This window comes from Rhinopithecus roxellana, chromosome 2 (genome assembly GCF_007565055.1).
Source record: "Rhinopithecus roxellana isolate Shanxi Qingling chromosome 2, ASM756505v1, whole genome shotgun sequence".
In the NCBI taxonomy this organism is placed as follows: Eukaryota; Metazoa; Chordata; class Mammalia; order Primates; family Cercopithecidae; genus Rhinopithecus; species Rhinopithecus roxellana.
In genome coordinates this window covers 39,101,789-39,122,238 of record NC_044550.1, presented here as the reverse complement: position 1 = coordinate 39,122,238, position 20,450 = coordinate 39,101,789, and the positions used below count along the sequence as shown (strand labels likewise).

Sequence of the window (20,450 nt, the reverse complement as noted above, 5' to 3'; positions counted from 1 at the left end):
TAATCCCAGCACTTTGGGAGGCCGAGGCGAGCGGATCACAAGGTCAGTAGTTCGTGACCATCCTGCCTAACACCGTGAAACCCTGTCTCTACTAAAAATACAAAAAAATTGGCCGGGCGTGGTGGCGGGCGCCTGTGGTCCCAGCTACTTGGGATGCTGAGGCAGGAGAATGGCGTGAACCCCGGAGGCAGAGCTTGCAGTGAGCCGAGATGGCGCCACTGCACTCCATCCTGGGCAATACAGCGAGACTCGGTCTCAAAAAAAAAAAAAAAAAAAAAAGAATCCAGCTGTCTTTCTGTTAGGTTGGACCTTAAAGATTTTCAAAATTGTAAGACAGTTCTTTTTTTTCTCATTTTTTAAAAATTTAGGAATATATAGTTATTTGAAATGTGTTATTTATTTTAAAATGTAATAGACTTATTGTTTTTCAAAATATTTAAATAATTCATCAATTTTAATTGCTTATATGATAATATTAAATATAAGTCATTAAGTAATTATATGTTAATATCATTAGATATAATTATTGGATTTTCAATAATTTTTAAGAACATAAAGGAGTTCTGAAACTAAAAAGTTTGAAAATCACTAACTTGCATAATCACAATCTCTAATTCATGTCTCTGTTTAAATGGTCTATGTGTAGAGAAGCCTATTTGAAAATAGCAGTCTTTTTTTTTTTTTCTAACACTTATCATTACCCGACGTTGTATTATGTATCTATTTATTTGTATGGTTACTGGTCATCTTCCCAGTGAAAATGTAGACTCCATTAGGGAAGGAATTTTTGGCTGCCTTGTTCATGGTTTTATCCCTCGCACCTGCTATAGTACCTAGCACATAGTAGCTATTCAGCAAATTTCTATTGAAATAATGGAAATATTTTTCTGTGTGGATATTGTCCTACTATTTCCTGGATAGTGCTAAAACTTGAAAGGTTCTGTGTGCAGTTCCTCTTAATTATGACCTGCACCTTTGCTAATGATATTTTTGAGAGCTTCTAATAGGTTGTTTTACTCCCTAGCAAATCCAGTCATTTATTACATGGTGTTCTCTTCTCTTGCTTCAGCCCCTTCATAACTGTTTCCCTACAACACACATCCATATGTGTGTGTTAAGATCAGGTTCTATTATTCTTGCCAAGAACAGCTACCACTGCAGCCAGACACAGTCTCCCAACTGCACACTCCATTTTAGGTATGCTGAAGCCCTTTAAGTGGAGCTGCCTAGAGTTCTGTGGCAAAATGAGAAAAATGCCTCTCCTTCATGGTATTCCCTCTCAGAGTTGCACCAACATATTACAGAATTTTAGGGAAATCGCTGTTGTATTTTTTATTTTTGGCTTCTCCTACTCTGCAACTTCAAATTGACTCCATAGGAGCCCAGAATAGAGTCCAATCTGAGTGATGAACTCTCAGATCTACTCAGACTCATCTCCCCTCTAATAACAAACAGTATGCTGGGTGAAGCCTATCATGTGGATTTCTGCCATGTTCGTTTCTCCAAAATCATTAGATACATTCAGTCATGGTTTTTTACAAGAATTCAGTGTAATACAGAACTTGCGGTTCTTGACATTTTCAATGGATAAACCAAGTCTTGTAAATAGAGGATGTACCTGAACTGTAATGTGGTCATTTGCACATGAATCAGCCTTTCTCTTCTCCTAAGTACATGATGAGAATGAAATGTTTTCTATCGTTTCGTGGTTGTGTTTGTACTCCAGCATCATCACCAACCATTGTCTTCAACTTACATTCTGTATTCTAATTATCTCAAACTCTTTTTGCTTCCTAAATCTTTCCAAGTTTATTGGAAATCCCTGCTTTTTTGTGTAGTCAGATTCTTCTGTTCAGAGTGGTTTTTTCGCCTCATTCATCTGATGTGTTTCTAGCTCTCAAGAATCAGCTCATGCCCTCACTTCCACAAACATGCCTGAAAAACATGCCGTCACTGCCACAAGCCAGGCTAGGTATCTTGCTCCCTAAACCCCATTGTGCTTGATTTCTTCCACACCCTGGGCATTTCTATATCATAATGCCATATTCTGTTGTAGCTATCTGACTCTCTTTTGTGACAATGAACTTCTAAAACAGACGATGTAATTTTCTCAATTTCTGAATTTCCAGTAGCAAACAAAGCTTTGCATAATAAACTAGCAATAAGTGCTTGTTAGACAGATGAATAGACAAATGGATAAGTATATTATATATTGTGAAGGGTTAGTGAATATTCTATGAAATACCCATATTTGAAGTGTTCTTATGGGTTAGGTGTCCATAACTCTAATGTTATATATAATCCCCAGAGTCCCATAACTAATCTTGGATCATACTCCTAGTTGCTGTGTTCCTAGCACTAGAACTAAGAATTTCTAGCTTCTAGTCCAGTTCTCTTGCTGTTTAAAATTTGCTGTAGGTTTTGTTGTTGATTTTGTGTTGCTTGGCTTTGATGTGGGTTGATTAGTAATGATTTGAAAACTGTTAGGTGAGAAAGCACATTCCTGAGTGTAGGTGAGACATTTCAGGGAACTGCTTAAATTCTTAAGCTGTTTATTTACCATTGTCCATGCTATCTTCCCTAATGTTGAAACCGTTGCCTGTGACTATCCCATAGTAAATGCTCAAATAATTACTTTGAAATGGAGCAGAGATTTTAATATGTCTAAAACATGGTAAGACAAGTTGCATAGTAATTATACTTAACCTAAAGTTTTAAAGCAATAGCAAAATTGAAAAAAAGAGCCAGAAATAGTAATTTAAATAATGCAGGGTATGTTACCTGACATTCCACTTAATTAGGTTATGTTCAGGATTGAACACGAGATGGGAAATATAAATATGTTCATCCTTCAGACTGTCTTAGTTCCTGCATGTCTCTGAGAATTCAAGTTTCATGCTACATTGTGTGTGAGTCTAGAGTTGAAAGATATGATCTACTTTTCATTCAGTATGGCCTCTAAACCTGAGCCAGCAACCTCTGGTATCAACCAGAGAAGCTGTGATTTGATCAAATGCTAGAGAGAGAACTGCCAATGTTGGATTTATTGAAAGGCAATTATTCTCCTTTTAAAGTCTATTAACTTTAAAACCTATCATTCCATTGTGTATGATTCTGTATATGGGGAAATAATATATCTGCACATATTGTAATATATATTGCATGTCATCCATACTGCATATATTATATGATATAGTAAATAATATAGGACATTATATGTAAAGAAATTATTTTTATGGTTTCCTTGTCAATAATAGTGATTGAACACATACCGACACATACTCCATTCCATCTGTTCCATACTCAGACATAAGAGTAAACTATTTTTAAAATTAATAAACATAGTTGTTCTAGAAGGCAAGAAAGAGAGGTCTCTATAGACTAGAATAAGGATGTAATCTTAATAAAAAGCAATGGGGGACAAATGAGTTCAGAACACCCTGAAGCTGTGAAGCTAGTCCACAGGCAAGGTGGGTGATGGGACCCAGGTGAATTCTTGGAAAAACCATTTTTTATGCCCACACAAGTTGGGCATATAGCTTAGAGCCATGTCTGCACAACTTGTATGGAGCTGGGTGTTGGGTGCTGGGAAAGATGCCACCTCTTTTTCTACTCTTGGCTACTTGGAATAGCAGCACCTTCTGCCATATAGCTTGGGGCTCCTGCAGCAAATTTTGTACAGTTATGGGAGTCTAAAGCTAAGCAAGGACAAGTCTAGAAATGAATATTTGAAGACTGACTGCCATGACTGCAAGGCCTCTTCTGTATCAGACCATTACTGGAGCCTTGGCTAAGGCCACTGCAAACTTACTGCAAGAGACCAGGATCCTGTAGGATGACATATCTCAGGGGTCATAACAACATAGGCACTTAACAAAGACGTGGACAAACAACAAACTTGACAAACAGAAAACCTGAGGGTGAGGAAAATAGGCATACAAGTGCAAACAAAATGGATTTTAAGTGTTTTTAATGCCATTATGAAGATTTAAAAAAGGGATTACAGCAATGAGAGAAAAATAAGAGTTTATAAAACAAGAATATGGGGTTATATAAAATTGATAATTATGAAAATGAATGAATTAGAAATGTTTAAAATGAAAAATATAATTGAAGTTAAAAAATAAAACTTGAAAGTAACACTAAATAGCAATATGAACACAACAGAAAAATAAATCTTCTGGAGTAATAAACTGAACTCATCCCAGAATTCAGCACAGAGAAATAAGTATCTAGAAAACATGGCTTGTGATATGGAACATAAGAAATTCTGACATAAGAGTTTCAGAAGGTGATACTAGAGATTATTAAGATGAATATAGACATAACATTTTAAGGGAAAGCACTGATAACTTCACAAAGCTAAAAGATGTGAGTCCTGAGGTGAAAAAATTTACCTATTTCTGAGAAATATTAAATAATTATTTTTAGATACATATATTAAAATTTCAGAACATTAACAATCCTAGAATTTATAAGGGGTAAGGAGAATATCTACAAATAAACTAAGATCTAAATGAAACCTAATTACTTATTGATGGCTTTAGATGTTAGAAGATGATAGAGTAATAGCTTCAAAAGTTTGAGGAAAAAAAATTAATTTAGAATTTTATGCCCAGCTAAACTGTCACTCAGTAGAATGGTGCTATGAAGAAATTTCCAGCTATATGAGGAAACAGAAGTCTGATTTCCTTTAGAATGATTCTAGTAAGCAGTAGTAGAAGAGAAGATGCAAAAGTGAGCCACTCCCCCACCAAAATATATATGTTCATCTGAGTGCTGACTTGTAAAATAACATTAATAATTATATTTGGGGCAACATCTGCAAGATTGCATGACAGGAGTTTCTAGTACTTGCTTCCTCACAGAAACATGAATTTGAACAAACATCCATGCAAGAAAATATCTTCATAAGAGCTAAGGAATGTGAGTAAGATGTTATAGCACATCAGTGGAACATACAAATAAGAAAAGACAAATTAGAGAGGGTAGGAAGGAAATGTTTACATTACCCACGTCATATCTTCCCCAAACCTCCCTCTCTATGGAAGAAGGAGAGTGAAGTGAGCCACTAACTTTGCTGCACATCCCAGCACCAACCTCACCCCAGTGAACCCCAAAGCTTGGCCACCTCCCACAAGCATCAGGCTTCAGGCCACCACCATGGCCCCAGGCTCCAGGCAAGCACCAGAGGACCATAACTCAGACTTGCTAATGCTGACATAGGTTTCATGCCCACCCCAGAACCATGCTAGCTCCTGTCGACCTAGGCTCCAAGCTACCCCATGGCCCTAGGCTCGAGGCCAGTACCAGAAGACCAGGACCCAGGCCTACCCATGTAGACTCAGGCCCCAGGTCTACCTCACCACCATGCTGGCTCCCATAGACCCAAGCCCCTTGCTTACCTCTGTATGTCTAGACTCTAGGCCTGTCCCCCAGTCACAGGCACCAGATCTGCCTTGTGAACCCAGGTGCCAAGACTTCTCAGTGGACCCCAGTACCAAGACAGGGTTCATGGACTCAGGATGAGGTCCATGCCTTCAGATCCAGGCACCAGGACTGCCATACAGAAAACCAACAAATGCATTTGGGGAGATCTAGAAGGAACAGAGAACAAAATTTGGGCAGAAAGCTTATTTAAAGAAATATTAACAGACAACTTCTAAAATCTGCAGAGGGAAATGAATATCAAGATCCATGAATCCTGAAGAACCCCAAATAAATTAAATATAAAGAGAAATATTGGGTGAAAAATTTTCAAATCTGCAGAGGGAAATGGGCATTCAGCTTCATGAAGCCCTAAAAATCTCCAAATAGATTGAACCAAAAGAGGTCTATACCAAAACACATTAAAATATAATTTTCAAATGTCAAATGCAAAAAAGAAAATTTTGAAAACCACAAAAGAAAAGTGAATCGTCTTAAACAAGAGAACCCCCATAAGATTTCTCAGCAGTGGATTTCTCAGCAAACCTTGCAGGCTAAGAGAGTGTCATGGTATATTCAAAGTGCTAAATAAAAACAAACAAACAAAACTATCAACTAAGTATAATATATCAGCACAACTGTCCTTAAACAATAAAAGAAAGAAAAAACTCCCCCACCTCCAAAAAAAAAAAAAAAATGCGGAGGGAGTTTATCACCAGTAGACATGCCTTAAAAGAAATGATAAATTGAGTTCTTCAAGTTGAAATGAAAGTATACTAAGAACATAAAAACAAGTATAAAACTCATTGTAAAGGTAAGCATATAGTCAAGTTCAAAATACTCTAATACTCTAACAGTGGTGTATAAATCACTTTTAACTTCAGTATGAAGATTAAAAGAGAAAGGTATTTAAAAAGTAAAAGTAATCGTAGCTACAAGAATTAGTTAATGGGCTGGGTGCGGTGGCTCCTGCCTGTAATCCCAGCACTTTGGGAAACTGAGGCAGGTGGATCGCCTGAGGTCAGGAGTTTGAGACCAGCCTAGCCAACATAGTGAAACCCCATCTCTACTAAGAATACAAAAATTAGCCAGGCATGGTGGCAGGCACCTGTAATCCCAGCTACTTGGGAGGCTGAGGCAGGAGAATTGCTTGAATCAGGGAGGTGGAGGTTGCAGTGAGCTGAGATCATGCCATTGCACTCCAGCCTAGGCAACAAGAGCGAGATTCCATCTCCAAAAAAAAAAAAAAAAAAAAAAAAAAAAAAAAAAAAAAAAAAAAAAAAAAAATTAGTTAATGGGTAGTATACAGTATAAAAAGATGTAAATTGTGACATCAATAACATAAAATGTGGGGGATGGAGAAGTTAAAGTGTGGAGGTTTTGTATACAGCTAAAGTTAAGCTGTTATCAGCTTAAATACACAGTTGTAACTGTAAGATATTTTATGTAAGCTTCATGGTAACCACAAAGAAAAAACCATGTAGTAAGTAGATATAGAAAAGTTAAAGGAATCAAAGCATAATACTACAAATATCATTAGTCACAGAGGAAGACAGCAAAAAATGGAGAAAGAAGAAAGGAACTAGAAAACAGTAAGAATTTTTTTTTTTATATAGTAAGTTCATTTTTTAAATAATTTCAACTTTTAGATTCAGGGGATACCTGTCCGGAATTTTTATGTGGGTGTATTGTATGGTGCTGAGGTTTGGAGTATGAAATGATTCCATCATTCAGATAGTGAGCATAGTACCAATAGTTACTTTTTCAGGCCTTATTTCCCCCTTCTCTTCCACTTCTAGTAGTCCCCAGTGTCTACTGTTGCCATCTTTATGTTCATGATTATCTAATGTTTAGCTCCCCCTTTTATTAATAAATAAGAACATGTGGTATTTGGCTTCCTGTTCTTGAGTTAATTCTCTTAAGATAATGGCCTAAAGCTTCATCCATGTTGCTGCAAACTACATTGTTTCATTCTTTTTTTATGGCTGTGTACCATTCCATGGTGTATATGTAGTATGTTTTCTTTATCCAGTCCATTCTTTATGGACACCTAGGTTGATTCCATGTCTGCTACTATGAAGAGTGCTGCAATGAACATATGAGTGTATGTCTTTTTACTAGAATGATTTGTTTCCTTTTGGATAATACCCAGTAATGGAACTCCTGGGTCAAATGGTAGTTCTGTTTCTGTTTTAAGTTATTTGAGAAATCTCCAAACTGCTTTCCACAGTGGCTAAACTAATTTACATTCCCACCAACAGTATATAAGTGTTCCTTTTCCCCCCAGCCTCACCATCATCTGTTGTCTTTTGACTTTTTAATAACAGCCATTCTGTCTGGTATAAGATGGTATCTCTTTCCTCTCAGCCTCCTGAGTAGCTGGGACTATAGATGCGTGCCACCACACCCAGCTATTTTTATACATTTTTAATAGAGATGGGTTTCACCATGTTGGCCAGGCTGGTCTTGAACTCCTGACCTCAACTGATATGCCTGCCTTAGTACCTCCCAAAGGGCTGGGATTACAGGTGTGAGCCACCACACCCAGCCTCAATGTTTATTTTTGTTGCAATTGCTTTTGAGGACTTAGTGATAAATTCCTTCCCAAGGCCGAAGTTCAGAATGGTGTTTCCTAGATTTTCTTCTAGGATTCTTATAGTTTGAGGCCTTACATTTAAATCTTTAATCCATCTTGAGTTAATTTTGATATGGTAAAAGGTAGCCAGTTTCATTCTTCTGCATATGGCTAGCTGGCTATCTCAGCAACATTTATGGAATAGGAAGTCCTTTCCCCGTTGCTTATTTTTGTCAATGGGGACATCTATAACCATTTGTTATAACTGAATGATTGTCAGTGGGGAAACGTATAACTATTTGTGATAATCAAATGGTTATATGCATGCAGCTTTATTTCTGGGTTCTCTATTCTGTTCCATTGGTCTCTGTTTTTGTACCAACATCATGCTGTTTTGGTTACTGTGGTTGTATAGGTTGAAGTTGGTAATGTATAGTTTGAAATCAGATAATGTGATGTTTCCGGCTTTGTTCTTTTTGCTTAGGATTTCTTTGGCTATTCGGGCTCTTTATTGGTTCCATATGGATTATATATATATATTTTCTAATTATGTGAAAAGGTGACTTTGGTAGTTTCATAGGAATAGCAATGAATCTGCAGATTGTTTTAGGCAGTATGGCCATTTTAATGATAATGATATTTCCAATCCATGAGCACAGAATGTTTTCCCATTTGTTTGTGTCACCTCTGATTTCTTTCAGCAATATTTTGTAATTCTCTTTGTGGAGATCTTTCACCTCTTGTTTATATGTATTTCTAGGTATTTTGTATGTGGTAGCTATTGTAAATGGGATTGCATTCTTGACTGGTTCTCAGCTTGAATGTAATAGTAAGTTCTTACCTATAAAAATTGCTTTAAATATAATTGACTTAATCCAATCAAAAAACATACAGTGGATGAATAAATAAAAAAAAATGTGAGTTCAACTATATTCTGTCTGCAGGAGACTCAGTTTATCTTTAAGGACACACAGAGGCTGAAAATGAAATGATGGCGAAAGATGTTTCATGAAATTGTACCTAAAAGGGAGCAGAATGGACTATCTTAGTAACAGAAAAAATAGACTTTAAGTCAAAAATTCTGTTAATTATATCAAGAATTGGGATTCCATTAATTAGAGGATATAACAATTATAACTATATATGTATCAAACTTTAGTGAACCTAAACATGTAATATAAAGCAAATATTAACAGAACTGAATGGATAAATATACTTTGGGAAAAAGCTTCTGGACTTTGGTTTGGGCATTAATTTTTGGGATATGACCTCCAAAGCACAGGCAACAAAAGTGAAAATAGACAAACAGGATTTTATCAACTTAAAAAGCTTCTTCACAGCAAAGAAGACACTCAGAATGAGAGATTTTCAAATCATATATCTGATAAGAGGTTAATATCCAAAATATATAAGTAATTCATACAACTCATTAGCAACAAGTCCACATACACACACACACACACATAATGTGATTTTCTTAGTGAGCAAAGGACTTGACTAGACATTTCTCTAAAAAAGGCATACAAATGGCCATTGGGTATATACTAATTAAGGAAATACAGATCAAAACTGTAATGAGATATTACCTCACTTCTGTTAGGTTGGCTATGATGGAAAAAAAAAAAAGGTTACAAATGTTAGCAAGGATGTGGAAAAAGAAATCCTTGTTCTGTTAGTTTAAATGTAAATTGGTTAAGCCATCATGGAAAACAGTATGAAACAGTATGGAGGTTCCTTAACAAATTAAAAATAGAACTACCATATTAACTAATAATCACCCTTGTAAGTATGTAGCCTATGGAATTGAAATCAGTGTCTTGAAGAGATAACTGAAATCCTGTGTCTCTTGCAGCATGATTCACAATAGCCAAGATATGCAATCAACTCAGACATTCACTGATGGATGAATGTATAAAGAAAATATGAGATAGTTAGCTAAAAGATAGGCACATACACACACACACAGTTGACCCTTAAACAACATGGTTTTGAACTGCACAGGTCCATTTATATACAGATTTTTTTTAACCAAATCAAGATTGAAAATATGGTATTCTTGGATGTGAAATCAACAAGGGCTGACTTTATATATATATGGGTTTTTCAGGACTAACTGCAGGACTTGAGTATATGAAGATTTTGGTATATGTAAGGGGTTCTAGAACAAATATCAGATGCGTTTCAAGGGATGACTGTATATATATATACACATAAAATTTATTGAATCAATATAAAGTTTTTAGAATTTTGTTTATAAAATATGAAACATCTAACATCATATATATTATAGCAAATTTGATTTAAACATTCATTAAAAATGAAATAATTAGTTGGGTGACAATACGAACATAAATATCAGTGCAGAACAATATTCTTATTAAGTCAGGAAAACTATGGACAGGGAGATACTTCCAGAATGGTGGTGTAACCAATCTGTGAACACAGTCCCCAGTAAAAAAAAAAAAAAACATAACTTGTGAAAAATATTTTAAAATCATTTTAAAACTTTAGAAATTCATCATGGTCATATAGCAAACGCATAAACATTTACTGAAGAAAATCTACTAAATCTCTGTAAGAGAAATGTAAGTCTGTGGCATTTGAGCCATGACCCACTACTTCTTTCCACCTATCCTCTACCAGCACAGCGTGACAAAAACTTTATTCCAGGCAACTGCATCTAAGAACACAAGGCTCTCTCTCAGATTCCAGTCTGGTATCTCTCCAGAAGGAGCAGGCTGCCAGAACTGTTTATCTCCCAAGTCTGTGTTACAGAAGTTCCTATTTAAACAAAGCAGCTAAATCTAGCGCTCCATTTTCCCACCCAGCACCCACTCATAGGGTAGAAGTTATACGTTACATGTTGCAAGCCAATAATGTTGGGTCTAATTCATCCTCATCTCAGCACATTGGTAGGGTAAAGGTTTCGTTCCAGAAGACAGAAGCTGGGAAGACTAGGAGATACCACCATTCATGCCCACCCCCTACACCCAGCATGAACTAGTAACAGTATTATCATTATAGCAGCACTGGGCCACTGCACCTGCCTCTGAGGCACAGATCTGCAGAAGTGTCTAAGAGTTTTGCTTTGAAAAACAGGTAGCCTGCAAAAACAGAGAGCTCCATAGTTCTTCCTAAGAGAAGTTTCTTTATTTGAAACAGACCATAGGTACATTCAAGCCTGAGGACCCTGTCAAAAGCAATGACAATTTTGATATAAGATAATTTGGAGGAGACTGGTAGTCCATGAGCGCAGCAAGCTAAACCATAAATCAGCTATACATTTAACATTTTTTCTAACCCTCTTTGGGTTAGAAAAAAGACTGGCCTCAAGGATTGCCCTACAAAGAGGCTTGAATACAATTGATTAGACATTGGAGCCATTTATCCCCTAAGGTATTGTTGAAACGGTAGAGCAATCAATTGACAATGGAGCCTAAAATTAGGTGTGATACCAATAGAGTTAGACTAGCTAGCATCTTACAGAGAGAACAGGGAAAGATAAAACCACCTTGAGGAGTATGATGAGCCTTGGGGAATGGGCACTTATGATCATGCTCCACTGCAGCCATTCCCATGCCAAACCCTCTGGGCTCTAGATAGACTGTAGTTCTGGCTCTGCCATCTCTCCTGGCAGTTCTCTGTGGCAACTCAATTGCCTGTGGAGATTGTGGGGCCTCCTATAGCTAGGATCCCAAAGGTCTGTGGCAAGAGTGGGCCACTCTATGTCTGTTTTATTCACCCCTTCTCTTGGAGCCACTTGGGGCCAGGAATGAGTCTTGGTGTTAGGCAACTGGATTGGGAGTTCCCAGTTTTCTGCACTGTCAACCCCCGGCTCTGAATCTTACCTGTGTCCACTCTCAATGCGTTCTTTCTGAAAATCTGTTTGGAGTATGCCAGCCTACTTGATGGTCTTGTCTCTCTTGGTGGAAGAAGCTCTTCCTGTCTGTCTAGTCAGCCACCTTGGCTCTCTGGTCTCTAGGTTAAATATTAAAGCCTAGAAAATATTACCAAATTTGGCCCAAACAGTACAAAAACTATTAAGGCACTCACTATGGAATGAATTAAAATAGTAAGCAGAATACTTTATGTTAAAGACATAAATACTAGATAGTTTCAAGATTATTTGTATTGATTCTTCAAACAATAAATTATTTGTGTCTTGCAAAATGTGATTCATGAGAAGTGAAGAAGGAGGAGGAGGAGCAGAAACACTATTTCATTCAATTTATAAAACTAAGATAGTCATATCAAAACAAGACAATGACATCAGGAGAATTTAAAAACCTTTGTTCTAGTGTTATTACATATATTAGCAAATTTAAACCATAGTGTATGAAAAAAATACAAAACAAGAATTCAAAGTTTTTAAAATATTACTCTTATAACCTTCTATAATGCAGAAAAAAAGCAGTTAGTAAAAGTGTATACCCATTTGTGTTTAAAAAAAACAACAAAAAGAAACAATTTTTTTTTTTTAAATCTCATTTCAAGCTATCAATATTTGGTGCTTTTTAAAAATCTAATAAAGGTTATCAACTGAAAATAAATAGAAAAATATATATAATCTGTTATAAAACACTAGAGTTATTCCCATTTATATAAAGGTGGGACAGAGATAACAACTATTACTTGTATTTTCCAGCATTGTATTATTGGTGTTCCTGGCTAATACAACGAGTTGACAGACATGAGTTAGGAGACAAAGACTTGTAAGAGGAGACAAGGTGGTGTTCTTTGAAGGTATGATAATTTATCCGTAAAACTCAAGATAATCAACTGATAAAATATTAGAACTAATGAGAAAGTTCAGGAAGGTTGCTGAATACAATAACACATGTAGGTAGTATCTACAGATATCAATAATATATAATTAGAAAATATAATAGAAAATAATATTCCACTCACAGTAGTAATAAAACTATAAAATTCATTGGAATAAAACTAAACAGAAACAAGAATATAGAAAGAACTTTTCAAATATATAATCAAAGGGAAAAGTCTGAGCAAGTAGAGATCTAGCCCATGTTTTTGCATGGGGGAATTTATTCACATAAGAATGCTATTATTACCAAATAAAGCAATAAATTCCATACCATCCAAAGGCTCATGATTTTGCACAGGAGTGGATTTATTCCACAAAAGCATTATCTTACAAATAGTGTGACCATATGTCATGATTTATTTGGAATAGTTCAAAATTATGCCTCGCAACTTGTAATTATTATTAGCATCCACATATTTATAAGAATAAAGATTAATTGGAAGGAAAAGCATAAGATGACTTTTTTTTCCTTCTGCTTCTTAGCTTTCCCACTTTCTAGTTGTGTGAGCTTAATACCTAAGTTATAAGTTACTCAAGCTCTCTGTTCTTCAGTTTCCTTACCTCCTAAGTGGGGATAATAACATCTACATCATATATTGTTCTAAGGTCAAATAGAGATAATGCATGTAAAACACTTAGAACGCTGACTGACTCAACAAATGTTAATTATTCTGAACAGTAGTACTTTATTCTGCCTCAAATCATATTATAAAGAACCGGGTAATTAAAATTAAAGCATAGACATAAGAAAAGACAAATATATTAATGGGAAAGGATGGAAAAAAACAGAAACACACATTCATATGTATGAATCTGTGTAAATACGGTAGTGTCATTAAACACTGGGGAAAAACTAAATACTTCAATCAATAGTATTAAAACATTTGACTTCCCATTTAGGAAAAAAATCTAATTAAATTATTACCTTACCCCATACATACAAATCTATTTCAGATGAGATAAAGAACATAAATTAAAAACAACAAAAATAAAAATTATTGGAGAACTTAATAGAACTTGGTCATAAATTTAGAGCAGGTAAGATTTTCTTATAAAAGATACACACACATACACAGACAAATATGTGAGTGAAAATAAACAGAAAACCTGGACATAAATACATCTAATTCCTAAAATCTATAGAACAAATAAGTGCCTGTTAGAGTTAAAATTTTTGCATTTTATTGGGGGAAAATATTTGCATTATACATAACAAAGAATTAGTATCCAGCATATATAAATATGTTTTTAAAAATATGGTTAAAAATACAAAAACCTAACTTTTAAAATAACAATTTATAGGACATTTAAATAGCTAATACACATATAAAAATTGCTCAGTGTCACTAATAATCAGACAATTGCAAATTAAAACAAAATGAGACACTGTTTGCACACATCAGATTGGCAAAAAATGAAAAGCTTGATGATATCAAATGTTGGCAAGGATCCAGGGAAGCACATACTTGCATACACTGCTGACGAAATTATGCTTTATTATAGTCCCTCTAGAAGGTAATTTGACAATGTTATGAAATCTGAAAATGTGCACTTCATATGACCTAGAGATTCCATTATTTTTCTAGATGTCTAAAAAAACCTGGCCTGTATATTCAGAAATGTTTATTACAGCTTGTTGGTGATAGTAAATAATTGAAAGCAGCTAAAACATTCACCAATAGAAGAATAGAGTGTGTACTTATCTCTCAACTCACCAAGTTATTTACATTAAATATGGACAGCTTTTTGTATGTCAGTTACACCTGATTAGTTTCAAAATTTCAATCCAAATGTAATCCTATATATGTGTGTATGTATGTATACATATATATGTATATTTATGTGTGTGTGTGTGCTGTCTTATTTCTAGGATCTCTATTCTGTTCCATTGGTCTGTGTGTCTGTTTTTATACCAGTACCATGTTGTTTTGGTTACTGTAACCCTGTAAATATAATTTGAAGTTGAGTAGCAAACTGAAACAAACAAAAATAAAAATACGTTAATAATCTCAGAAATCACATTTGACAAGATCTGTCATCCATTCCTGATTAAAAAAAAAAAAAAAAATTCTCAACAAACTGGGAATAGAAGGGGACTTCTCAACTTGATAGAGAGCATCTGTGTGGTAAAACCCAGTCTCTACTAAAAATACAAAAAAAATTAGGCAGGTGTGGTGGCAGGCCCCTGTAATCCCAGCTACTCAGGAAGCTGAGGCAGGAGAATGGCATGAACCTGGGAGGTGGAGCTTGCAGTGAACCAAAATAGCACCACTGCACTTTAGCCTGGCCAACAGAGCGAGACTCCGTCTCAAAAAAAAAAAAAAAAAAGAGCATCTGTGAAAACCATACAGTTAACATCATACTTAATGGTGAAAGAATAAATGCTTCCCCCTAAGATCAGAAATAAAACAAACATTTTCCTTCCCACCACATCTGTCAGCATTGTATTGGCAGTCCTATTCTGTACCATCAAGTAAAGAAAAGTAATATAATGTATACAGACTAGGAAGGAGGAAGTAAAACTGTCTTTGTTTTCAGACATGATTATCTACGTAGAAAATCTAATGGAATCTATGAAAAAACTACTAAAATTATAAATTAGCAAGCTTACAGAATATATGATCACCATAATGAATTATGAATATCTATGTACTCAACCCCTCCAACCCAAGAACTAGACTATTCCAAGGAACTTACATCTAGTGGGTGCTTCTCCCTTATTCCATTCTTATGATTTAAAAACATCTTAGTATTTCATATATATATTTCATGGGTGCATAATATAGACAAAGGAATGAGAAAAAATTAGAGTGTTAGAATATATATCCGCTTAGTAGGAGATAAGAATGGGAATTAAGTTTGAGAGATGCTTTATCTATATCTGTTATTCTAATATTTTTAAGGGCAATGAATTTATAGTTACATTATTTTAATATTTTTAGGTACAAACTTTAAAAAAAGACTTGAGGTAAATATTCCGAAGTGCTTATTATTGGTTGAGTTTCAGCAGTGTTAATATTAATGGATTTCTTTTTTTTAACTAATTTCTGTGTTATTTATTTGTTTCTATACCTTAATATGTTATTTAATTTTCTAGAAATAAAAAGTAAATTGATTTATTTGGGATTAAGAATGAGAAGTTCTTATGTATAGTGATTTGAAGGAGTAATAAGAAACCTTCCATATTATCACATGTGGCGATATTAGGATCTATTGGAAAACAAATTCACTGCACGTGTGTAACACATTACAATTGATAGAATATATATCAATTTATAACCCGTATTTCAAGTGTTTTAGTTATAACTGATAGTAAGAATTTTGTTTTTACTTCATGCTGTTGCTGTGGAAGAAATCATGTCAAAACTCAGTGGCTTAAACAATAGTCATCATTATTCTAACCCACAAGTCTATGGTTTGGTGGGGGATTGACACACTGGGCTGAGCTCAGCTAATCTCAGATTGATTCATTCATTTGTTTATAATTAAACTAGTTTATTTATGTGTCTGCAAATCTGCCAGGGCTCTGCTCTAATGTGGGTTTGTATGATGCATTGTAGCTGTTCCATAATTATCCAGAGACCAGCATATAGGCCCAGATATGACCTTCTCATGGCCATGGCAGAAATGGCAGAGGGCAAGTGGAAACATGCAAGACCTCTGAATAATGTGTGAATAACTGTAGCATACTCTGAATATGGATTGGCTATGATATTTTTGATATGCCAGGCAATGTGCTAAGCACTTTATATATAGTATTCATTTACTTCTCTATCCAGTCTTATGAAGGACTGCTATTATCCCAATTACACAGGGAAAGAGAGAGGATTACATGGGCACTTGTCCAAGGTTATTGAGTTATTAAGCTGAAAAACCTGAAATCTGAACTTGGGCCTTAGATTTTAGCCGGGGAACAAAGGTACCTAGACAAGCACTTAAAATTGCCATGGCTAGTATTTTTGTCATGGATACTATTTTTGTCATGAATAATATTAAAATACGTTGTAAAATAGTACTTTGGTATATCATGTGATTTGCTAAGCTTAATATTCTCTATATCAACATTTGTCTAGCAAGATTTCAAGGGCAATATTTTGTATGATGGGTGAAGAAGAAATGCAGTTTGCCTAATTTGCAGATGTGGAGACGTCATTACTTTTTTTCTTTTAACAAACAAAGCACCATTTAATTTTTCTTTCAAAGTACTTTAAATATGTTGAAGTCAATTATTTATGTGTTAGATTCTGATATTTGTAGATCTGATTTAATTTTTAAAACAGTTCAATAATTTGGTAACCAATTATTCAGACCATTGTATCTGTATACATCCATTAAATACCCCTCTCTCAAACTTTATTGACTTTTTCATTAAAATCTTTGAAAGTTACTTGAACATAGTAGAAACTCAGACTTCATCTGTGCAGACTCTTCTGTTGTTCCAGAGGTTTCATGTAAGTATCAAGACATGGTAGGGGCATTTAGTTTTCACTATTCTGTTTCCAAACTCCCATCAAATGATTGGTCCTTGTCCAACTGCCTACACATGCACTTGCAGAAGTGCCCCTCTTTGTCCAATTGCTTTAATCTCTCTACTACTTCCCTGTCATCCTTAGGTATATAGGAAATGCTAAGACAGTGTCTAAGGCATCTGCCTCAGCCATCCTTCCATCTGTTTAATTATTTGGGACCATACCACCTTTCCAACCACTACACAGGCTATAGAAAAAATATATTTTTGTTTTTGGATTTCCGAAACCAAAACTAGGGATTTTGCCAGTTCTCCAAGACACAGCCCAGGGAGCATTGACTAGCAACATCTCCCTGGGAACCTCTGAAGTCTAAGATTTCACCACTTCTCCAACTCTCCTGACTTTTCTAACTCAACCCTTCCATTTTCTTGTTTGAGTCTCTCTGTTCTTCTAAAGTGCTAGGCTTTAGAAATCTTGAAGCTAAGAAGTAAGGTCTCCACTTCTCTTTCCTGTCTCTATTACTTTTCTGAGTCAATCAGCACTGAATGCGTTAGCTGCTGCTAGAATGCTTAAAGTTGTAGGAGAAGGGAAAATCTAAAACTGCATAAGAAGGGAATACTAGGGATAGTAAAAAAGTAATTCACTTTCTAAATATCAGGCCTCATTTCTTAGTATTGTCTAGACTATCTGGCCTTCAGGAAGTACAACTTTAAAAGAAAGAAATTGAACTAATTGGTCTTTCAAGTTGAGCTCTGAGGAACCTAAGGGGATTTGGCTAGTAGCAGAGCTCCCCTCCACCTCTTTTCAACTAATACGTCTCTCCTTGCTTTGATTCTTTTACATATGGAGCTTGGTAAGCAATTTTCCTTTAAATAAATGGTTCTAAAATGTTTGAAACCCATTCCATTCGACTTTAATAGTGAATAACGTGGCAGTTGGTAATATAGACCCATGCCTATTGTCCCTACTGGCCTGCAGGCTCTCCTCATTCCCCAAATGCACTGGTGTCTGTTTGCAGGAAATTCTTTTTTTTCTTTTTTCTTTTCTTTTCTTGCCTTGTCTTTTCTTGTCTTGTCTTGTCTTATCTTTTCTTTTCTTTCTTTTCTTCTCTTCTCTTTTCTTTTCTTTCTCTCTTTTTTCTCTCTCTCTGTTTCTTTTCTTTCTTTTTTCTTTTTTTTTGACAGCATATCACTGTGTTGCCCAGGCTGGTGGTACCGTCATGGCTCACTATAGCCTCAACCCACCCCCCACTCCCGCCCACCCTGGCTTAAGCAATCTTCCCACCTCAGCCTCCCAAGTAGCTGGGACCACAGCCATGCACCACCATGTCCAGCGTTGTTTGCTTGCTTGTTTGTTTGTTTGTTTGATTGTTTTGTGGCAACAAGGTTTCCCTATGTTGCCCAGGCTGGTTTTGAACTACTGGGCTCTAGCGATCCTCCCACCTTGGCCTCTTGAAGTGCTGGGATTACAGGTGCCCTCAGAGAATAAAGTTTGATTGATGGGAGGAAGAAAAGAGAAGCACACATTTGGACCCAGGTCCATTGACTCTGCAGAAATATGGTCCAAGGCAGAAGGTGATGGAACTACTTAAGTGATCATATGAATTTCTGAATATAAAAGGATTCCAAAGTCCTAGATGATCAAATATGGCACAGAGCAGGGCCCTATTGGCCCTGAGCCCTGTAAGAGACCTAGCATCATCCTGGTACCACAAGGGCATTCAGATATTGTCCTTGGCATGAATATTATTCTCATGATAGGCATCATAGGCACATCAGTTCAGATAGGAACCAAAGAAGCCAGAGGAAAGAAAAAGAACAGGAAATGTTCTGTGGTCACTGCCACTGACTCACTGGGTTGTAAACACTTCTTGAGGATTTCTAGAAATAACAGGAGGATAACTGGGAGAAGACACTGAGGTAGTTGTACTACTAATGTAGGCTGTATTTAGCTAGGATGCATTTTAGCCATTATATTACTGTCTACAAAGCAAATAATGCTGAAGAAACTTTTTCTAATCCAGAAAGAAGCATACATTCATACAAATTCCATTCTAATCATTATCTTTATTTATGTAGTAGGACAACTTCCAGCTGAAGAAGTGATCCACCTGAGTAAGCATTTCCATGGTGTTCCTTTTATATCTGAGTTAGAGTTCTGGTTTTGTTCCCAGCCTTACCTGTGACTCATCATTGTGAAACTAAGAAATCATTTAGCCTCTCAGCACCTCAAAATCTTTCTTCTGTGAATGAGGATAATGGGTAAACCTTTTCTTGCTTCACTGAATTGTTGTGAAGTTTAATTAGATATGTTTACACAGCCCTTTGAACTCTACTAATTAAAGTGATGTGTAAATATGGTGCTTCCTTTTATCAGGATGGCTTGACTGAGCCATTTCATGAAGAGTTACAGATGACTATGATAGGAGTATCCATGGGGAAGTGATTTTTTTTTAATTCATGTGAACTCAATTCTCAGATTATCAAATACACATATGAAAATACTCAAGTTGGGGCTGTAATTAGTGAGAATAAGGACATAGCCTCCCACTAGCTGAAGAGCTAATGGTCACACCTTCACATTAGGGAACGCTTAAAGCTTAGCTCCTAGGGTGTAGACTAGTGCTCTGTTTGCTTTAGGTATTGCTGTCATTTTTTTCTATGTTACCTTTATTCGGGCTATTTTTGTCTAGGCAACATTGGTGATATGTTTTATATTTGTCATATAATGAATCATAAAATAGCATATTTACAGTCCCTTGATGAGAAAGACATAAGCCTTAAAGTAATGTGAATCTGTATAGATTATCCATTGGCTCATTTACTTATCAAAGAGATTTTCCCCTGAAATGGAAAAATCTTAGATAAATCAGAAATCTTCTTACTAAGTTTCCCAAGGAGACTATTTTACCCTAATATTATCTTCTCAATTACTTTTGAAATTCTGCATTAATAAGAGACCCTTTCTTTTGCCAGAAATAAGTTCATGAAAGGATTAATTAGCTTGGAGGGAAAAAACACAAGTTTTTCTTCTTAAGCCTTCTTTGTGTGTTAGCGTATAATTATCTTTGTTAGATAGAATTTTCTAAATGATAATATTATAAGTATGTAACAATTCAATTTCGTATGCTACTGAATGACTCAGAATTTAGAGT

The 20,450-nt window shown here is 35.6% G+C and overlaps 1 protein-coding gene across 7 annotated transcripts in view; it reads left to right on the top strand.

Annotated features, from left to right (window-relative positions):
- The window catches only part of MTHFD2L (methylenetetrahydrofolate dehydrogenase (NADP+ dependent) 2 like), a 143,846-nt gene that overhangs the window by 91,274 nt on the left and 32,122 nt on the right, over nt 1–20,450 (top strand). For 2 of the 7 annotated variants that reach the window (XR_004052863.1, XM_030915711.1), the window contains one exon: nt 12,648–12,745. The exons of the other annotated variants lie outside the window; for them this stretch is intronic. Coding sequence is in view for 1 of the 2 variants with exons in the window: in XM_030915711.1 (XP_030771571.1) it covers nt 12,648–12,718 (71 nt within the window). In the remaining variant the exon portion in view is untranslated. The remainder of the gene's footprint in view (nt 1–12,647; nt 12,746–20,450) is intronic. 7 annotated transcript variants of the gene reach the window in all.